The sequence below is a fragment of the Lygodium microphyllum genome, chromosome 3, assembly GCF_053477565.2.
Source record: "Lygodium microphyllum isolate KBCC chromosome 3, Lygodium_microphyllum_v1.1.10, whole genome shotgun sequence".
Lineage (NCBI taxonomy): Eukaryota > Viridiplantae > Streptophyta > Polypodiopsida > Schizaeales > Lygodiaceae > Lygodium > Lygodium microphyllum.
This window is the reverse complement of record NC_141137.1, coordinates 122,901,080-122,922,292: the sequence shown is the minus strand read 5'-3', so window position 1 is coordinate 122,922,292 and position 21,213 is coordinate 122,901,080. Positions and strand designations below refer to the sequence as shown.

General features: G+C 42.9%; 1 protein-coding gene and 1 long non-coding RNA gene across 4 annotated transcripts in view; one reads left to right on the top strand and one right to left on the bottom strand.

The window, feature by feature from the left end:
* The window catches only part of LOC148038846 (uncharacterized), a 93,299-nt gene that overhangs the window by 54,154 nt on the left and 17,932 nt on the right, over positions 1-21,213 (bottom strand). The window lies entirely within an intron of this gene.
* LOC148038847 (uncharacterized) overlaps positions 1-21,213 on the top strand; it is a 102,697-nt gene that overhangs the window by 63,915 nt on the left and 17,569 nt on the right. For 2 of the 3 annotated variants that reach the window (XM_087674738.1, XM_087674736.1), the window contains 5 exons: positions 9,289-9,416; positions 9,519-9,852; positions 12,474-12,764; positions 12,868-12,945; positions 13,122-13,184. In XM_087674738.1, the coding sequence (XP_087530864.1) occupies positions 9,289-9,416; positions 9,519-9,852; positions 12,474-12,764; positions 12,868-12,945; positions 13,122-13,184 (894 nt within the window). The remainder of the gene's footprint in view (positions 1-9,288; positions 9,417-9,518; positions 9,853-12,473; positions 12,765-12,867; positions 12,946-13,121; positions 13,185-21,213) is intronic. The other variant, XM_087674739.1, reaches the window with a different exon arrangement.

Here is a 21,213-nt window from a genome sequence, read left to right as displayed (position 1 = left end):
AAAACCGAGCATAAACTAATCATTTGCTGATCTAAGAACTCGTCACAAACTATTGCATTTCCTTGAGCATCAAGCACTGCTCCGGACCCTTGCTCTATTGAACCTAACTAGGCCCGTGTCAGCTCTAATTGAAAGGCATCTAGATAAAGTTGTAACAACTGAGGATGGTTTGCCAAGTCCTTCTCTTCCATCCATTTTGCATCCATTAGTGAATAGTTCTAAAACTTCACCAAATATCTCTTGGAAACTTTACCCCTAACCTTTCTTTCCTTGTATGCCAAAATCTGCTTGGGTACCAAGATCTTATCCAGCTCCTCAACCTTAACCTGAATTTCAGGAGATACATCCTCAGGCACATCACCATGAAAAGATCTCAACAAAATGACATGAAAGGCATTGTGTATCTACCAACATGGAAGTAAATTCAGCCGATATGCCACATGGTTGGTCTTCTTCAACACTTGGAAGGACCCATAGTATCTCATACTTAACTTCATATACAATATCTCTCTCCCTTTCATCTTTTTCAACCTTGCCTTCTCAAAACACAATATACATCTATGGCAATCAGTTGTCTTCTTTTGCTTTTCTTGAGACCTCTAAAGTGCATGCTTTATCTTTGCATAGGTTGCATCCAAGTTTTCCACATAGCAATCAGTCTCAAAGATCTTATCTTTAGTGTGCAAGATAGGTGATACCTTCTTGCCACCCTCAACCATCTCAAATAGAGCACTATGTTATTGTACGCAAACTCAACCAATGGAAAATATTGCTTCCACTCTATCCTATGGTTTGAAACATAGCACCTCAAAAGATCCAACACTATGGAACTAGCCTCTTCGGATTGACCATATGTTTGCGAATGGAAGGATGATGAGAATTTCAATGTGATAACCATATTCTTAAACAATCCCCTCCAAAATAAACTGGTCATCCGAGGATCTCGATCACTGATGATCGACTCTAGTATATCATGATACTTCAAGATGTGTTGCAATAACAATCGTGTCATATGACTAGCCTTTATTTTCTTCCTCATTGGAATGAAATGGACCCGTTTGCTAAACATGAAAATAATAGTCCATATCCCATGATTCCTCGTAGGTGTCCTAGGAAACTCAAAAATAAAATCCATCGCAATGCTCTACCAAGGCATATTTGGAATACGCAAGGGCTGCAACAAATCCAACATATTTTGCCGATCATTATTTATTTTTTGACATGTGATGCATGTCCTACCAAACTACTCTACATCATGCCTCAAAGCTGACCAATAAAAGAAATGCTCCACTGCTTTGATTGTGGCATCAATACATCTATGTCTTGCATACGAAGGAGCATGAGTTTTAATTATCACCCTAGGCCTGAACTGCTTTGTGACATACCGTCGTCCATGCATCATCAGAAATCCATCTCTAAGCACAGAGTGCTCATGCCTTTGGCCATTGCAAAGCTGATTATAAGCATTAGCAAAGTCCGAATGAATAGCATACTGCGCTCCATTATCAAAGGATATCAATGCATATTGATCCTTGATTTTTCTCCATGCTCCGCACAGTTTAGTAGCATCATCATTGGGCTGATCACTAATAACATTGGGCACCAATCCCATCAATGTTTTGGGCTTCTTTCCCTTAGGATCTCCTTGATTTTCTACTTTTCCAATTTACTGCCTATTGTAACAATCCCTTGTAATATGATCCTCTTGTTCACAAATAAGGCATTTATTTGCAACCATCAATTCCCTACATTGTGCCAATGATTTCCAACCCTTTCTTTGCTATTTTGGCCTTTTTTTAGGATGATTTTCAGATCTTCCTCTTTTCTCAACCTTAAACAACTTTTTATCTGGCTTCTCCCACATATGCATAATGGCAGGCTGAATAACTAGTATATGTAAACCTGTCAACAGGTTTTCTAACTCTCTCAAATCTCCGTAACTGTGGCTCACTCTGAGCTTGCCTCTCATGAGGCGGTACATAATGGCTTTGCCTTGCTCCAGGTGTCATAATAGCCGGAATGCCCAACTCACTATCCCCCACTCACTTAAAATCCTGAATCCTTCCCATGCAGCAAAGTATCGGTTGTAGTAGCAATCTCTATGAGCTAAGACATGCTAGACAATGGATTTTATGCAAAAATCCCTTTTTACTTGGGCAATCCACATATATACTTTCCCACTTGCTTATGAAGGGTACCAGACAATAAGAAGTGATGGAAAGCAATGCATCCCAAAACTTCTTATTGTATTGCTCCAATTTATTGCATTCTTCAACATCAAGCTTGTTCCAAGTTGTCATGATATCCACCTCAAAGGTACTTGAAAACCAATTCAATGCAAACATTTGCTTGAATTGTACCCAAGTTGACGGTGCTCTTCCTTGCATCAAGAGCGTGGACCACCACTGCAATGCATTTCTCTTCATCAATGCATTTCTCTTCAAGAAAGTAGTTATCTTTCGAATCTTAGAGGATTCAAACTTGAAAGTCAAAGCTTTCAGCCTATCTTATACACCACTGAAGAACTCAAACTTCATTGCTTTTCCACCCTCTATTAGCAATCATGTGTGTCTTGTGTGGTCATCTCCTGCATGTGAGCCTCAATCTGAGTCAGATGAGAACATTGTCTTTGTCTATCATTTTATGTGTTTTAGACACTTTAGGTGGAGGGCACATAAGTGCATTTCTTTTTGTGCACTTTTGGTTATTTTTTAGTGGTCTAACCACATTTAGGGTTTTGCCTCTTTTTTGCCTATATGTATAGGTGCATGCCCTTGCACTTTCATTATCCACTATCCATCATTGATCCTTTATGATCAGCCAACCCTCCTCATTCTCTCATCCCCTTAATACCATTTGGCACCCACACTGACGTATAGAGCTGCATATTAGGGCTGACTATTGCAGCCTTGTACCTTCAGTCATTGCAGTCACATTGTTTTTTCTTTTTTTTCGTGAAGATAATTGAATTAGGTAGTGAAAATTTACATCAGACCATCAAGTCAACATTCTCTCTGAATCTCCTACTTTCTATTACATCAGACCATCAGGTCAGCATACTCTGTCTCTCTCACTCTCTCTATAACTAATATTTACATAAGGCCTGCAGGCTCACAAAACAACCAGAACAACCTATTACATGAACAGTACTAATAGATCACACAGAAGGAACAACTGGAGTAGAGCGAACAATCGCTAGCCAAGGAGCAACAATATCCGGAAGAACCAGGTCCACTGACATCATAGAGGAGGTTTGCCATAACACTATTCCACGCACACAGGCCACATGCCCATGGATGCCTAATGCTAAATCAAAAATAAGGCATTGGGAGTACGCCATATATGCCACAGGGCTGTCCATCTAAGGAAATGAAATAGACAGGAACAATCTGAACTCAAAGAGGGCATAGAGGACATATTTCCCATAATCCACGAACGAACTGATAGGCGATACTGAGTCACCAAGGACCACACATGGGAAATGAAATTCCAGATCTGTCGCGCAACAAGGCAAGAGACAAAGAGGTGAAGCAATGTCTCATCACATGTAGTGCAGAAAACACAACACTCTGCAGAGATCTTTCAAGCACGAAGCATGTCTCCCGTTGGAAGACCCCCAATAAGCAGCCTCCACATTAACACTTTTCCCTAATACGAGACCTTAGACTTCCAAAGCTGGATAAATCTTTCCCGCCACTTCTTTTCGTTGTCCCTAAGACGCCATAACTTATTCACTTTCCCCATGACCCAACCCATCTCTCGGCTTCCACCATCTGATGATATATCTAATTAGCTGACCTTTTCTCAAAATCATCTGGAAGCACAAATATCCAATCACGCCAATGATCCAATGGTTGTAACGCAGGCAAAGGAGAGAACCTCTGAAGACTGTCCTGTAAGGATAAGCAAATGTCCCTATATCCACGAGGCACCCTAAAGTACTGACGAATACGCCTAAAGGAATAAAGACGAGGCTACCCAGGAATAATACCATCTCGGATTGTCTTCAACCCCAACCTAGCCATCCAATTAAACTTGTCTCGCTGCAAATCTTTTTGTCGCCAATCAAACAACCTTGAGGAAGCCAGTATTTCTCCTTGCAGCGAAATTTCCTCTTTACGAATATCCGAGGGGCGCCAAACTGCAAAACGAAGCATCTCCTACCAGGAAGCTATCAAATGAGAAAGGAGGAAAGACTGGACGATCTTTATAGGCCTCATAGAATTAAGCGCATGCCACCAGGAAGCATGAATAACTGTGCTACCATGAGAGATGCCAGTCTTTTCTATGAAGAATTTGGCAATATCTGACCAAGGATGACACTGAATACATAGACTCTGCAAGAAGGATAGCCTCAAAGCAGCCATATGTAAATTAGCATCTAGCAAAGCTACACCTCCCATCCTTTTCAGAGTGGTCACATGCTACTAGGAGATACATACCTGCCCCAAACGATTGCCTTTCTTTTTCCAGAGCATAAATCTGATAGGCTCGACCGAATCCAAAATGGACTTCTTAGTCCAAGGAAGCAATGGCAGAAAGAATGAGATCATACTGATCATAATGCATTGAGAGACTTTTAGTCTAACATGTAGAGGCCAACTCTGAGATTTCCAGTACATGAACCTATCATGAATTCAAGAGGCCATCCAATCCAACAAGGCACGGGGAGAAATCTCCACGCTAATAGAATATCCCAAGTGTCTGGTTATATTGCCCCTTGTAATCACAATTCCATTCCAGCCCAAGCCCTGCAGATCATTCTCTGTACAGGAGAGAAGGGTGGATTTCTAAGTATTAATGTGAAGACCCAATGCCAAAGCAAAAAGATTCCAGGCCACAATTGCCCGATTAACATTAATACGATCCGCCTTAAGGAACATAAAAGAATCATCTGCCAAAGATTGACCCACAAGCTGGTCACCGCCGGGAAGAGTTAAGCCAACTATCTCACCTTGAGTTGCCAACCTATTCAATAATGAAAGCATGGGGTGAGTTATCAAAGCAAACAACAAAGGGTTGAGAGGACAGCCTTGCCAAAGGGACCGAGATAAGGCAATTTCCTCCATAATCCCTCCATTAAGAGCAATACGGGACACAGAACCCTAATTGATGGTATCAACTAGAGAAATCATACGGGGCCCAAAACCCATTCATTGTAGGCATTTGATCATGTTAGTTGGTCATTCTTGCGACATTGTTTCTTCTCTCTCCTATGTTCTCTCTTTGTCTCCTCTCTGTGTTCACTTTCCTCTTTTCGTTGCGCACTCTTACATGGTATCAAAGCCACGTGTGGGAGCTAGAGATCTTGAAGAGAAGCATGCCGTCCACAACGAAACTTACTAGGCGTTATCCCCACATGTTGCAGATCTTGCGTCGGAGTCAAACAAGGTAGGGCGGCCTATTTTCAACCCATTTTTTAGGCTGTGTTTACCAAGGTAGATTTGTGTTTTGCTCCTGGGTGGCACCGTTATTGCACCCAAGTGGCATTAAACAGGCTGGGCGGCCATTCTATTGGCTGGGCAACACCAAAACAGACCTACGTTTTTTGTAGGCAGCCCTCGGCATGCGTGCTGCAAAACCATGCCCTATGTTCCCTGCGTTTTTGTGCAAGCAGCCCCTATATCTCTGCATTTTGTGTGGGCAAGTCATCGGTCCTCCTGGGCGGCATATTTGCAAACTAGGCAGCACTGATTCTCTACAAAGTGGCTTGTTTATCAGGTGGACAGACTCACCTCATTGCTACATATACTAGATTCATCTCTTTTTTGGGCTGGAGCCTCTTTTTTGGTGCTGACATCTTATTTGCAGAGCTTACGACCCGCTCTTCTCTCCTTTTGGGTTGTACACATTCTGTGTTCGTGCATGTTAAGACGTATCTGCACCGCCACAGAGATTTGGAGGAGATTGGCGTCTCTCTTCCAAGTCTAGACCCACTATCGTCTAATAGTTGGGTTAGAGGCTAAGCCCATCCATCCCCGATTGGAGTTTTCTAGAGTGATTCATTTGAGGCCTCTCCATTTCCATTGCCCTTTGGTGGCCTTCGGTTTGATCAGATGTTTATCTAGAATTCCATTGCCCTTTGTTGGCCTTCCGTTTGATCGGATGTTTATCTAGAGAGGGGGTCTTACTCCTTGGCTGGCTTTCTTCATCAACGAACTACATCTGCATCGATACTCTTCCTACCACTTAGATACGCATCTCCTTTGGCCTTTTGCTACATTCAGAATCTGAGAGGGGATGTTAGCAATCGTGTATGTCTTGTGTGGTCGTTTCCTACGTATGAGCCTCAATTTGAGTCAAATGAGGACATTAGGATCTCTGACATTATCTTTGTTTGTCAATTATGTGTTTTTGACACTCTCGATGAAGGGCACATTAGTGCATTTCTTTTTGTGCACTGGTTTGACCACATTTAGGGTCTTTTTTGCCTATATATATAGGCGGCCCGCCCTCCCACTTTCATTATCCATTATCCATCATTGATCCTTCGTGATCAGCTAGCCCTCCTCATTCTCCCATCTCTCTACTACCATCTAGTGTCCACATTGACACAGAGCTGCGTATTGGGGCTAACTATTGCAACCTTGTACCTTCAGCCATTGCAGTCACATTGTTCCTTCTTTCTCCTATTCTCTCTTTGTCTCCCCCTCTCCATGTTCACTTTCCTCTTTCTGTGGCGCACTCTCACACCCTCATCATAGTTGCCCCTTTGGGAGTCAAGTTATCATACACTGGCTATTGCAAAAAATGTGCATTTGCTGTAGACCAAATCCAAACAAAGCATTTGCATTACTAGCACTAATTCCTTTAGCCCCATAAGCATTTGGGGGCGTAGTTGCACTACCAAACATGCCACCTTGTGCCCCAGGGATCAAACCAATGTTGTCATACATAGGATTATGCGCATTTTCATAGATATGATCCCTCTTTGCACTATGTGATGCTTACAAATTAGGGTAAGCCTCTTACATATAAAGAGGCCAAGTCATGCAAATTCAGTAGTAAGTGGGAGCTGGCTATGCAGGAAGAGATTAAATCTTTGTATGCTAATGATACTTGGGATCTTGTGTCGTTGCCCAAAGGAAGAAAGCCTCTCTCTCTCTCTCTCTATCACTCTCACTCACCTGCTCACTCCTCTAGCTGCAACACACCTGTAACACACGCGCAGTGTAAAGGCCCTTTTATTCACCTCCGTCGTGTATTATTTAGTTATACATGTGAATGCACCCTTACCTACTCTAAGTACCAACACATTGTTGGTACACCCAAATCGTATCGTACTCTCTTTCTTCCTCTGTCACTCTCACTCACCTGCTCACTCCTCCAGCTGCAACACACCTGTAACACACGCTCCAACAACATCTTGCTGTAATTTCTCAACTAAGCACAAAAATTAGCACCAGCACAAAGCTTTGGCTTGCAATTAGGTACCTAGAGCCCACCAAATCAAAGGATCGAGTGGTATCCCAACAATGGAATCATAAAACTAGCCTTCCTTCTTGGATAGGGTGATAATACCTTATTAGGCACTTAATTACAACAATCAATACCCTTCGATTGTAGACACCGTAATAAATTGAAATACACACTTTACCTTAATAATCTTCAACGGTAAACACCTTGTTGGCCCCAAAACCGGTGCCCCTTTCAGTATTTCTTTAACTTGGTTGACTAATGGATTGGGTACAAGTTGAGATTCCACAATCTCCTTGGCTAATCCAAAAGCCCCTTGTTGTACAAACAATCACCAAACAAATTGGAAAAATTGCCCCTTGATTTTCACCCAGGATTTGCTCTAATGGAATGCAATTGGCTAAATACTACCCCAAATTCACAATGGATGGGCTAGCATTTGAAATCCCTGACAATTCCATGAATCTCAGGTGCTTATTCGAGTGTACGATGCCTTTGACTAATGGCACGGGTTCCGAGGTGGCTGCTAAACCCTAACTACTGCTGTAAATTAGAGTTTACAGCAAAATTTCTCTTGCTATCCACCAAATCTAGTTGTGATCTTCTCCAAATGGCTAAGATTTGCTAAGATAACTTGAGAATGGACCGGAGAAGCTAAGAGATTATTGAGAAGGGAGAGAAATCAGATTTTTCTCGTAGGAAAACTCCTGATTCTTCTTGTTGCCTTGTCTTGGACAACATTAAATGTTGTCGCCTGTTGCCTAAAGCCCCAAACCTGTTGTCATGTGCAATAAATATTGTCGCCAACAACTCCTAATGCCACAAATGTTGTCGCCTGAAGATCTTGGCCTCCTTGCTACTATCTCTTGCTTAAATGACTGAAAACAAGCTTGAAATCTTATCACTAGCTTTCTCTCTCTTTTGTTTAAGTTAAATGAACTGAATCAGACTCCTCCAGTCCCAAAAACGTTTTTCCCAAATTTGTATGGGTATTTCTGTGAAGTGGCAGCCTTCTAAACCCATTTTCAGCATTATCCAGCCATTAAATTAATTTCAACCCTTCTGACCTTGCCCAAAATTAAATGTGCAAATGCCTAGTCCCTAGTGTCACCACTGACACTTAATGGCCAAACAACTATCCTAGAGTCAAAACTAACACCAACTGACAACCAAAACCCAGCTAGCATAACTTGTCGCAACTTTTGCCTTTGACAATTCCAAACACCTTTGCCCTTTAAGAAATTTGTCATCCTGAACTTTTATGCAAGATAATTATTATTGTCAAGCTTCTCGTTGACACTCTGATTGAAGTTGTCCGACATTTTGACAACCACTACATCCTCAAGATCCTTGGCTTATCATCATGAAATAACTACCATGTGCAACACATGTGCTTAACAACCTTGCACATTTGATTATTAAGTTAATCAAATGTTACTAGCAAGATTAAAGCATCTGAAAAATTTCATGTCCCTGTCACAGATTAATCAAATGTTACCAGCAAGATTAAAGAATCTGAAAATTTTCACATTCCCGTGATAGGGGGGGGTAAGAGTTTTTGTGTAGAACCGGGCCTTAGGGACTTGCAGATGGACTGAGAGGAGATATGGCTGGGCTGGGAGTTGAACTATTGGTGGGGTAGACGCAAGGGCTAAGGAGGGGCAGCTGCCACATCAGAAGGAATAGGAGGGGAGGAAGAAGGGGAGAGGAGAGGAGTGACTATGGCTCTCAACCAGACCATTAGTGGCAGCCTTTGATTCCCCATGTCACTCCAAATTGATAATAAACTGTAGCAAAACCTACTGTGTTAAAAATTTCCTTACAAGCCAAATTGAAATGGACAAACAATTAAACATCATATCCATGTTACAGGAAGGATGCCAGCTGGTGAATGCAAGGCAACAGTACACCAGGGATAAATGTCATAGCATGTCACAGAAAAGGATCAGCCTCATATTCAATCTTTGGAGGGGAATAAAGAATTTACAGCTATTCCATAGGTAACGTTTGAGTTTGCATGTTTGCTGCTTGGCTCTTTTTTGAAATCCGCTGCATTTATGTGCTTGATGTTTATATTCCAATGACAAGCACCTATGTTGTAGGAGAGCAGTAACGAAAATTACAAACAAGCGTTTGAGTTTATACTTCAAAGCATGGAGAGACAAAGATTTTCACATTGAGACTTGTACTAGGAAAGTCTTGAGACGCCGGCTAGCTTTGGTGTTTGCAGCCTGGAAAGACAGATTGATGCAGTCCCAAAGAAGGAAATACATGATTGCAAAGATAAACAAAAAACGTTTGCTGTGGTATTTCAATGGTTTTAGATATGGATGCCAAGAGAGGAAGTGGAAAAAAAATTTCAGAAGACAAGTAATGAAGAAAGCTGTAAATAACAAGCTGAAGATGGCTTTTCAGGCTTGGTTTTATTTTATGCAGGTAAATTGTGTACTATTACAGCTTTCTGCTGCACTGTGCATTGATCCATAATAGATTCCAGGGGAATACTGCAGCAACTGGAAAAACCTATGGATAAGTGCTGTATAAATTTTAGTGTCTTTGTTGCCTCTAGAACTGCCATCCTTAAGTTCCTTTTTCCTGAAGTGAAGCAAATTCTATCAATGACAGCTTGTGAAAAGCTTTGGAAGTAAAATACAAATAACAACATAAGCCTTATGAAGGACTACTAACTACCCAAAAAGTAGTAGTAGTTTCTGCCATCCAGAGGAGCCAGTAGGCATGCCTTCCCATTCCAAGATTTCTGAATCACAAAAATTTCTACCTCCAATGGAAGTGGAAACTCCCCACAACCCTCACATATCACCAAGGCCCACAACAGTGGAACTCCTATGGAAGGAGCTGGTGTGACATGGGAATGCTAGGGTGTCCAAGGAGGACATGGAGCCTCTCTCTTAAGAGGGGATGCTTTGTTGTCGTCATCAAAATGTCACAAGGTATGGGAATTCATCACATCTTGGAGGGGAGGGGCTAGGGGTATGAATGATAGAGGGAGGGTGCTAGGGTGGGAACGGAAGACATTAAGGAAAGGAGGGGATGGGGCTAGGGGTATGAATGATAGAGGGAGGGTGCTAGGGTGGGAAAGGAAGACATTAAGGAAAGGAGAGGATGGGGGATCTAGGTGTGAAGGTGGTATCGTTTGTCATAGGGTTGACTGTGGGGGAAGGTATAGAGATGTGGCGGGGGGGGGGGGGGGGCGCGGGGGTGGTGGTGGTTGGGGATGGAGGTGTGAGGGGGGGTGGAGACTGATGATGCCTGCAAGGAGGGGGGACCATGCTGATGGTATATGACCCTTCCTAAAGTCCCCAATCTCAGTTGGGTTTACTTAGGACGCTACATGGCCCTTACTGTGGTGATGTTGGACTTTGGTAAATCCATCATCATCGATTTTAGGGAGGGGCTCTATTTCGAAATCAGTCTCCTATTGAGCAGTGTTCAAACCAAACCGGATATTCTCTGTGGTTTGATGTCTGACAGCATGTCATTTAAGACACTGCCTAGGCTGCCTTTTAACAATGATCTACTGACTAATCAAGGAGTTACTGGTCACACAACTTCTTTTGTATTTCCCTGACATTTGCAACTGCCACCCGTAGCTTCAGGTACACCTGCCCATGTCACAACATCTCTGACGTGTGAAGGGAGAACAGTGCCAAAGACACTCGGGACGTCCTCCACCAGAATGTGATACAACACTGCAAGGGCTAGAAAGAGGAGAGTACAAGTATTGAGGGAACATGTGATGAAACCAGAAACTAGAGACATGAAGTTGCTATACCAAGGAACCATGTAAATAACCACGATGAAACCAGAAACTAGAGACAGGAAGTTGCTATATCAAGGAACCATGTAAATAACCCCTATTGTGGACAACACAAATGAGCTATCGAGTATCTTCTGTGCTTCATTTGCAGAGGTGAGACAAACCACTGCCTCATCCACATGGCCTCAGCTATGACATGCCAATGCAAATAGCAGACTGGAGTCAATCACAGAGCTGCACCCGGGAAGTTGAGTGATACACAACTTGTCTAAAACTGTGGCCTCTTCCAGCTTCTCCATGGCCTGGACTGTTTGGAGCTTTCCTCAAAGAGACTACATTTAACATGTTTGACTTGGGTGCAACCTCAAGTTATGCTGGTGTTGGACCAGAGGTTCCATTGCGTGTGTTTCTCCTATGACCTCCTGATCAAGTTGCTGGCTGATTGAAAGATGGAGGAAATGCTGCTACAAAGGGAGGGAGCATTGTCAATACAGCTGGGAAAGGGGCAGCAGGGAAAAAGGGCGAGAAGGAGCTGTGACCACTGGCTTGCTATTGCAGCAGACAGGTGGCTGCAGCGAGACGGAGCAGAGAAGGGCTAATGAGGGACAGGCTGGAGGAAGGTCGGGTAGACATGTGGAGGGGCAAATGGCACATGCAGTGGAACAGGGGCAGTCAGTGGGACAGGCAGGGGAGGTAACAGGTGGCACAAGTAAGTAGGGAAGGCAACATGAAGGTTTTGTTTTCTTTTTTGGTGGGGGAAACACACACTCATCAGTTTGTTAATTGGATGCTGCTGATCTTGAGTTCTTACATGGGGTATTACTTTCTTGGCTGGTTGATAATAGACCTCCATTGGACTGTGATGATAGCAGTGAACCTTGGACCTTGGATTTTCATGCATCTATTCAATTGATTGCTGCTCAGTATGCGCCAGTTCGTGTTAATTTCATCTGTACACTCTATGCCAGTTGGATCCGATACAAGGATGATTGCTTCCCTAATAGTGCTGTTTGAACATCACAGTTGTATTATGTAGTATGAAAGCCCTTCATCATGATTTTCTTCTTTGCTTCTAATATGAACTAGTCTCCCACAAGATGATCACCCAGAGATGTTCTACTGCCTTTTTCTGCTCAGGTTTTGCACATCCAGTTCTGCTGTGTATCCACAAAACATAACTTGAGTGTAATTTTTTGTTTTCACTTGCATGTATGATCTTAAACAGGGAGATATAATTTCATATCCAATATTAAAGGGTCTAACTGTTAAGAAACTCTAGATTCAAGATCAAAAGAAAATGTCCAAACTTCAAGAGTATGTTGCTGTAATTGAGAAAGAAAATCAAAGATCTAAATCAGAATGTGACCGACTAGCTCGCATAGTGGAAAGTGGGGAATGGGGGAGGCAACAGTTTGCAGAGATATTACAAGCAAAAGAGGTACTTGTTGGGGAGCGTGAAGCATTGGCAACACTAATTGGCCGGCTACACCAGCAACAACGTGATGTGTCAGAGCAAGCTCAAAAGAATGAAGATAAAATGAGGGAGTTCAAAGATCAGATGCTTGGAAATGTATAGATGAAGTTTTATTTTCCTATTTAAAGCACTTACACTTTTACCTCTCTTTGTCCCCATGCCTCTCTTCCCACACACAACTTTGGTTCTTGTGGCCCAGAATTTTATTCATCACAACAAGATGATGATAAAAGGAGCATCCAGTTTCAACTCTGTGGTACGAGCTCTCAGAAATGATGTAAGCTCCTTGCTTGCTTTCAGCTATACAAAGTTTTATGCTAGGATGTGTTAGAATGGCATACAAGGTTCTATCCTCTATAACCTAGTTGTTGATGAATCTAACACCTGAGATGTCCAGTCATTGACAATTTCCAACAGGTTGGTTTAATGCTTGATGTTTTATATTTTATCCAGGCCATAAAAAAGGGGACTGATCCAGACTTTTTATATGCCATAGACCACTTGGCAATGGACAAGGTAACACTTCTCATGTGTATGAGACTGAATTTCTTTTTAGTTGATAGCAATGTAAAACATAACACATATGGAGCCCAGCACCAGCTGAATTACTTCTTAGTCACCCTATTGTTTGCACCAACGAGGTATCAGCAACGTCATGTATGCATTTGAAAATAGACTTCGTACTAAACAAATGATGCACATAAGTAACACCTTTGAATTGCTGTAGGTAAGGCTTAGTGGTTTATGGCTGTGTCATAAAATCCCAATTAACAATATTCCACAACATCATGAAACGAAATAGAAATGTATTGGGAGAAAGTGTCAGTATGACTTTAATGAAGTGTGAAGTTTTGTGTTCTCTGTGTTTAGAGCATTTCTTCATATGGTATCAAAGCTAGATACTCTCTAAGAAACCTTGGCCTTTGATTAGAAAGCTCATCACAAAATGACTTCAAACGCATTCATACCACTACTCCAATCTCCAAAGCCAAACATGGACAAAAATGATTAGGAGTGGGCCTCCCAGCTTGCTATTGCCCGATCTAACATGGGCCAAGAACCATTGGATTACCATGGAATCCAAAGACCATATCAGATTTCCGTTGTTGAGTGTGATCTCATCCTTATGCATAGGACTCAGCAACAAGGTTGAAGGTAAGCCTGAGTTATCTTCTTTAGATTCGATACACAGAACTAATGATCTTGCAAGACCTTTGGAATCTCCACTATGGACTGGCCATCCACAAGTGGAACCACCTCGCTCAAATCACACTCCACTTTCACAGTACCTCTTTCCTCCAATGCCAGGTATGAACCCCCTTACGTCAGATTCTATGCCAACAGATTCAGTCTTTTCTATTGGATCGAGGGATGCTCATGAAGAAGGGACTCTTCAAAATAGCCTTTGGTTTCTGACTAATCGGGAAGACATATATTTCTTTATAAACTTAAAACTAAATATAAAGCTAAAAGAAAAACTTGTAAGTATTCCTTCCGCTTCCCTTTACTTCAAAGAATTTTGTTTCTCATGGTCAATTTGGAGTAGGTGCATCTTCATCCAATTCTCAATCTAATGCATTTAACATACAAAAGGAACCACCTACGTTTCCCACAAGAATATCAATCACTAATCCATTTGGGCTCCTACCCATCCCTCCCGCATCTTCCGTTGCACCTTACTTTCCGCTTCCATTAAGTGCATCACATTTAACATCACACACCACACTGGGGATTCTGCACACTTAAGCACTACCTTTAGGACCTATACATACCCGTTTCCAAGTGATGTACCTGTGACAGAGATTAGACCTCCCTCCCCCACACACTTTCGAATTATCCCTCTAGGAGTGCATCCCAAACATACTGGAGCGTGGATCGTTTAATACCGCAATTTGCCTCTATGACATTACCCAACGGACCATCCAATCATTATATTGTGTCCCAACCAATATTTGGACAAGGCTATCATGTCCCAGTGCCTCCACCTTCATCTATGGTACCATATGGAACTATGGCAGTTTCAGTACCTCTACATCAATCGGCACTTATTGGACATCAACAACCTATTTCTACCTACCCACAATTACCCCCTCCTCCTCCTCATCCACCACCACCACAATCTTATCCTCTACCCTACCCCACCTATCCACCTTCATAAACACCTCATGGTTCTAGCTCCTTATTTGCCAAGCATGCTTTTAATCACAAGACTCGTTTCAAGGGGTCAAACTACACCACTTGGTCTAACTTGATGAGACGTATCTTAGACACTCAGAACCTATAGGATTTTGTGCAGGTATTGGAACCCCAACCTAATCTCATACCTGTTCCATATGATGTCATCCGCTCATGGAAGGTTCGCAACACCTCTGCTATTGTCAAGCTTATTCAAGGCTTATTTCCTAAGTTTCACTCTTAGCTTCAGCATTTTGACTTAAGCAACACTTGACTAGCCGCTATGCGGCTCGAGATAGGACTTGTCACATCAATTTGGATCATGAGCGCTCAAACTTTAAAATCATAGAGAAGGATAACTTGAAAGTCAAGTTGGCTGAGTATCCATGTCTCCTCTCTGAGTTCTCAACCACTGGGGCCCCTAAGTCCTCTGGCAATCAAGTTACCCTATTCCTTAACAAGTTGCCAAGAAAATATTTCCGTTTTGTACAGCATGTGATTTCACAGTCTTAAATGCCCACATTTAATGAGTTTGAATGTCAGTTGTTGCATTATGCATGGTCATTTAATCAATTTCATAACATATCCTCGATACAAGGGGCTCCGTTGCTTCTTCTGTGAAGGGGCAATCCCAAGAACCACACGATTTACTCTCAAACCTCGATACCAAAATATACTTAAGAAGAATAGGTATTATCAACATTGTCAAAAGACTAGCCATTATGACGACTAGTGTCAATCTTAGGCAAGAGGCCACAACCAAAATCCAAGAATCAGACCCCCGCACCCCAATCGGGTAACCCCCAGCAAGGGAAGCAAGGTGATGGCAACCCCTAGCAAGGGCAATGGCAAGGCCAAGACCCACACTACCATTGATCAATCATCACAGTCAACGAATTTCTCAACCCCAAAGGGTTTGTATGGCTGGTCTATAGAGGGACATATCATCTCCTTAGAGACATCGGATGTAAGTCTCATTCACATCTACAAGTTGACTCTCGTCGAGGTGACTACAAAGGCCTAGTCATCACAACTGAGCACATTAGCAAGTGTTTTGCTTGTAGATAGTGGAGCCACTCATCGCATGACTCCTATAGAGGACATTTTTATTTCCCGAGCCCCTACAGTTAGGAGAGTCCACATAGGAAATAACTCCTCAATCAAGATTCAAGCCTAGGATTGTGTCAATTTTGCCACTTTGAATCTAGCTTTGTTAGATGATGTTTATCATGTTCCCTAGCTTGGGGTGAACTTGTAGTCTATTCAACAACTTTGTCACTTCGGGGGAGCAATTTTCTTCACAGTGACCATAGTCAAGGTTCTAGACTCTCAGACTGGTTTAGTGATTGATGGAGGCAAGGCACAACCTAACGGCCTTTACCACATTACCCATTTTCTTACCAAGCTGATTGCTGCTAATTCGAAGTTCCATCAGCTCCAGGTCTTGGCCACCATACGAGAGCCCACGGATTGTGAGCATCTTTGGCATTTTTGCTTAGGACATCTTGGCTACAACTCTCTTTATGAGCTGTCGCATCAAGGAATGATTAAGCGCCTTCCACACCTATCACTATCTCGAGAGGTTTGTAAAGCCTGTAAGCTAGGTAAGCAACATCGTACACCCTTATCTTAGTAGTCTACCACCCCGACTGAGAAACCCCTTAGGCTCATTCGTGTAGATCTTTATGGCCCCACATCCACTGCCCCCTTGAATAGCACGTTGTACTTCTTTTTTATAGTGGATGATTTCTCTAGGTACATATGGGTATTTCCTCAAGCATAAGTCAGATGCCTTCGCTTATTTTAGTGCTTGAGTGCTGCTTGTTCATAACCAAACTGTTGGGGGGTAAAGGCGCCTCCGCCTAGCCGCCCGTGTATTACTACACTGACAGTACCTGCCACTGCACATTGCAGGTGGCGGATGCCCGTCACCGTCACTTTATTCTTTTAGTGACAGTTTGAATAAAGGAAGGCCCGATCACACATTGTGACTGCCATTTGGTCTCTCTCTCTCTTTCTTGCTCTTGCTCTCCCGCAATAGCTCTTCCAAGCAAGCTTCAATCCTTCTCACCTTTCAACTAGTATCAAAGCATGGTTACTTGAGCATTCCGACTTGGTTTGTGGCGTCTTCAGCTTCCTATCGAATCCCTACACTCATTGGGTCTCCTTTTCAGCAACCATAGCCGAATCTCTCGAGCTCCTGTCACTCCCTGGCTTTCCAAGCACCTTCCCGGCCCCCTTGGGCATCCTCAAGGCATTCCAATAAAGGTATTCATTCATCTTCTTTAGGATTTCATGCTGGTTACAAGTCTACAGGTCTGAGAAGAAGAACGGGGCAGCACCATTGTATCTTGCTGGCTCAATACCTTGACATAGGCCTTTGTGGGGGACCTTAGGCTTGTTATGTGCCTTCTTTGGCACCCCCTTGAGCTTCCTACCACCCTGACCAGCACAAAAACGTGAGCAGCAACCCCATACAGTCGGCGTGAATTTGCGCCAGTTTATGGCAGCCCCTGGACAGTTTATCCTAGTCATTGGCAGCCTCATTTGGGCACTATACACTTGGTTTATGCTTGGCATTTGATCCCGAGCCATGGCATTGAGCATTGATGTGATTTACTTCAGGTTTGGGACTGTTATACACAATTTACACGCAACCCACAGCAGTGCTACATTAGCATTTTATGTCTGGACCACTTTGGCATTGACATTGGTTGCCTGGTTGGTCCCGAATGCTAGGGGAATGTATGCCTCTAATGTGAGATACTTTTGGGGCTGAATTTTCTCAGCCATCGACTATTTTACACAGTCCACAGACAGCCCAAAACAAGGCAACCCCCTATCATTACATTTTATGCTTATGCTACATGGTCATTTGATGCCCAATTATGCCCGGTTGGTGTCTATACATATGGGAAAGTATGCCTATGGTTTTGAGCTTGGATTGAGCCACTGTTTGCTCAGTTTTGGACATTTATTTGCTGCTGTAATATTCAAGGTTGAAGCTCATTTGCTTATGTTTGGATATGCCTATTGGATTCGGGCTATGTCTTGACTGTATACATTGATGTAGTGACTCTCGGGAATCGACATAGAGCTTGCATTTTCTCTCAGATCATTGGTTGAGCTTGAGCTCGCTTCACATAGCATTTGGATCTCCGTCTTTGAGATGTACTTATGGCCTGTACTTTGCTTATGTATGATCGGTCTTGACATGCTTGGCCTATGCCACTACTACATGCCCGTTACATTGTCTGGAGTTGGATGCTACTGAGCCTTGCTTTGGCTTGGCATTTGATCATCTGGAGCTTACTTTGGCTATTTCTTGGCTTGCTAGAGTCACAGTTTGGATGTACTTGATGTCTATGGATACTATGTATGGATGCTACAGAGCCTATATGCTCGAAATGTCTCATTGATGCTTGATCTTGGACACTTGTCACTGGTACACTCTTACATGCTTTGTTCGAGCTTTCTTGCTTGACACTTACGGCTTTTGTGCCAATGGGAGTGTCTTTGGATGCTTGACAAACATTGAGCAGGCGGTTTATGCTACTTGAGCATTCAGACACTTGAGATTGGGATCTTCACTTCGATGTTACATAGTTGATATGCCGTGGTCCTCGCAGATGTACTTGGGCTGATTTGGGCTTTGCACTCCCTGAGCATACTCCTATTTGTGTCAAGTCTTGCCAGTGTTGTGTACACTTTTCCCTATTACACAAGGGGTGTGCCGGCTTACTAACGGATTCATTTTACATGCTTGGGTGTTTGCTCGATGTCCGTATGACTATCACATGCTGATTTATGCCCGCTTGAAACCGGTTATGCTTTGACAGTCGGTGATTGACTTGGTGCATTCATTTTGCCTACAGTTTGCTCTTATTGTACTTGGCTGTAATTTATTACAGCAAGAAGTTATGCATGCACTATAATGTATTTTTCATGCTGAATCATCCTGATTTTATGTACTTTTGATGGTACTTGGTGAGCAGCATCATTAGCTATCAGTTCGTGGTTATTTTGCCTTGGTTTTGGTGGTATTTTGGCTGTTTACAGTAGAAAACAGCAAGCAGTTTTGAACTGGCTGCACTGTTTTAGCTTGCACTATGGCATCTTCTTCCACTAACAGCTTTAACATCACTAAGCTTGATGGTACAAATTATGCCTATTGGAAGAGCCAAGTTTGGCAGGTATTGGTGCAAAAATTGCAGATAAAACCACTAAGGTTGCATGGAGAATAGCTCGAAACTATGATTGATGACGAATGGATGGAGCTTGATGAGTTATGCAAGTCCACCCTCATCTTGTCTCTCACTGAACAATACATTACAATGTGGTTGAGGAAGCATAGAGTGCTTGCCAGCCTTGGGATAAAATCAAGAACTTCTACGACAAGAAAAGTCCAGCAATCAAATATATTGACTGAAGCAACTTATGGACTTGCGCATGAAGGAGAATATGATGATGTCTGCTCATTTAGACTAGTTCCATGCTATTCTCAACAACTTGACTTCACGGGGCATTACTTTCAATGATGAGGCTACTCCATTGTTTTTGCTTTGGACTCTGAGTGAGTCATGGGATGTATTCTGCATTGTCTTATGTGCACCTGCTACTATTTTGAACTTACTTGATATAGAGAGTGCTCTTCTGCAGGAAGAGCTCAACCGTGAGAACTTGGATGCCTCTCGTGTGTTGCATGCTTTGATTGTTAAAGGCAAGGATGATGATGGAAAGAATGACCGTGGAAATGGCCGTGGCAGAGACTCGTAAAATTCTAGGTCTAAGTCGCGTGGTAAGTCGCATAGCAAGTCTTATAGGAGAAATGCTAATGTGACATGTCATCATTGCGGCAAGAAGGGTCATATACACCCACAGTGTCATGAGTTGCGCAATGAGAAACGCAAAGAGAAGGGGAAAGACAAAGTATAGGAAAAGTCCTCTAATCGCAATATGGTGCCTGCGAAATCCTGTGTGAAAATCGAGGAAATAAATGTCATGCAGACTGAGGACTCCGATAGGGAGTACGTACTTGCAGCTAGTTCTTGTGATTTACGCCGTTGACCGAGGTTCACTCTGTGTATGCGCAGTGCTAGCTTTTGGATTCTGGTACTTCATTTCATGTTATACCATGCGGTGAGTGGTTCCACTCCTACCGCACTGTCTCTGGTTCAGTTCGCTTGGATGATGACAGGTCACTTGCTATTGTTGGCATTGGGGATGTATGATTGGAATTCTCTACTGGCAGTACTTTTCTGTTACAGGATGTACGTCATGTACCTGCACTTACACACAGTCTTATGTCTGCAGGGCAGCTTGATGATGTTGGGTTTCATGTCTCTTTTGAAGATTTTGCTTGAAAGATCACTCGTGGCAGACTTGTGCTTGCTAGAGGTGCCAAGATTGGCAACCTCTATCCTCTTGTAGTTGATGGGTCTTCTGTTGACCATGTCTTGTTAATGGGTTTCATCCCACGTGTATCTCTTTGGCATATCCGTTTGGGCCATATGTCTTTGAAGGGAATGAAAATGCTTTCTGGTTTACAATACTTACCGCCCCTTGACTATGCATGCTTTGATTCATGTGAGCATTGTCTTTATGGCAAACAGACGAGAAATATGCATAAGTCTAGTAGGACACGCATGAGTGAGCCCTTGGCATTGGTATATTCGAATGTCTCTGGGCCCATACCCTGTCAGTCTATGGGTGGTGCAAAGTATTTTGTGACATTTATAGATGATTTTTCACGTAAGTTTTGGGCTTATCCCATTAAGCTTAAGTGAGATGTCTTAACTGTGTTTCAGAGATGGCTTGCATTGGTTAAAAACCAGAATGGGCATAGGCTGAAATGCCTTAGGACTGACAATGGGGGAGAATATGTATCACGTGCCTTTGAGTAGCTATGTGACGAAAGGGGTATTAAGTGTCAGTTGACCGCTTCCTATACCCCACCCCAAAATGGTTTGGCTGAGCGGATGAATAGAACCATCCAGAAGCGTGTACGCAGTATGCTTAGCCATACAGACCTACCACAGAGAGTTTTTGGGCTAAGACAGTCAGTACAGTTATGCATATCATAAATAGATTACCTTCCAGTGGTTTGAATTTCTAGGTTACAGAGGAGGTATGGACTGGGAAACCTCCGTCTTATATGTATCTACATGTCTTTGGATGTGAGGCATACTGCCATGTGCCCAAGGACAAGCGTAGTAAGCTAAATCCTAAGAGTGACAAATGCATTTTCCTTGGCTATGGAGATGCAAGCAAGATGGGTTACCGCCTTTGGGATCCGCATGCGCAGAAAGTCATCCGCAACCATGATGTAGTCTTCCATCCTTGGCTATGGAGATGCAGGCGAGATGGGTTA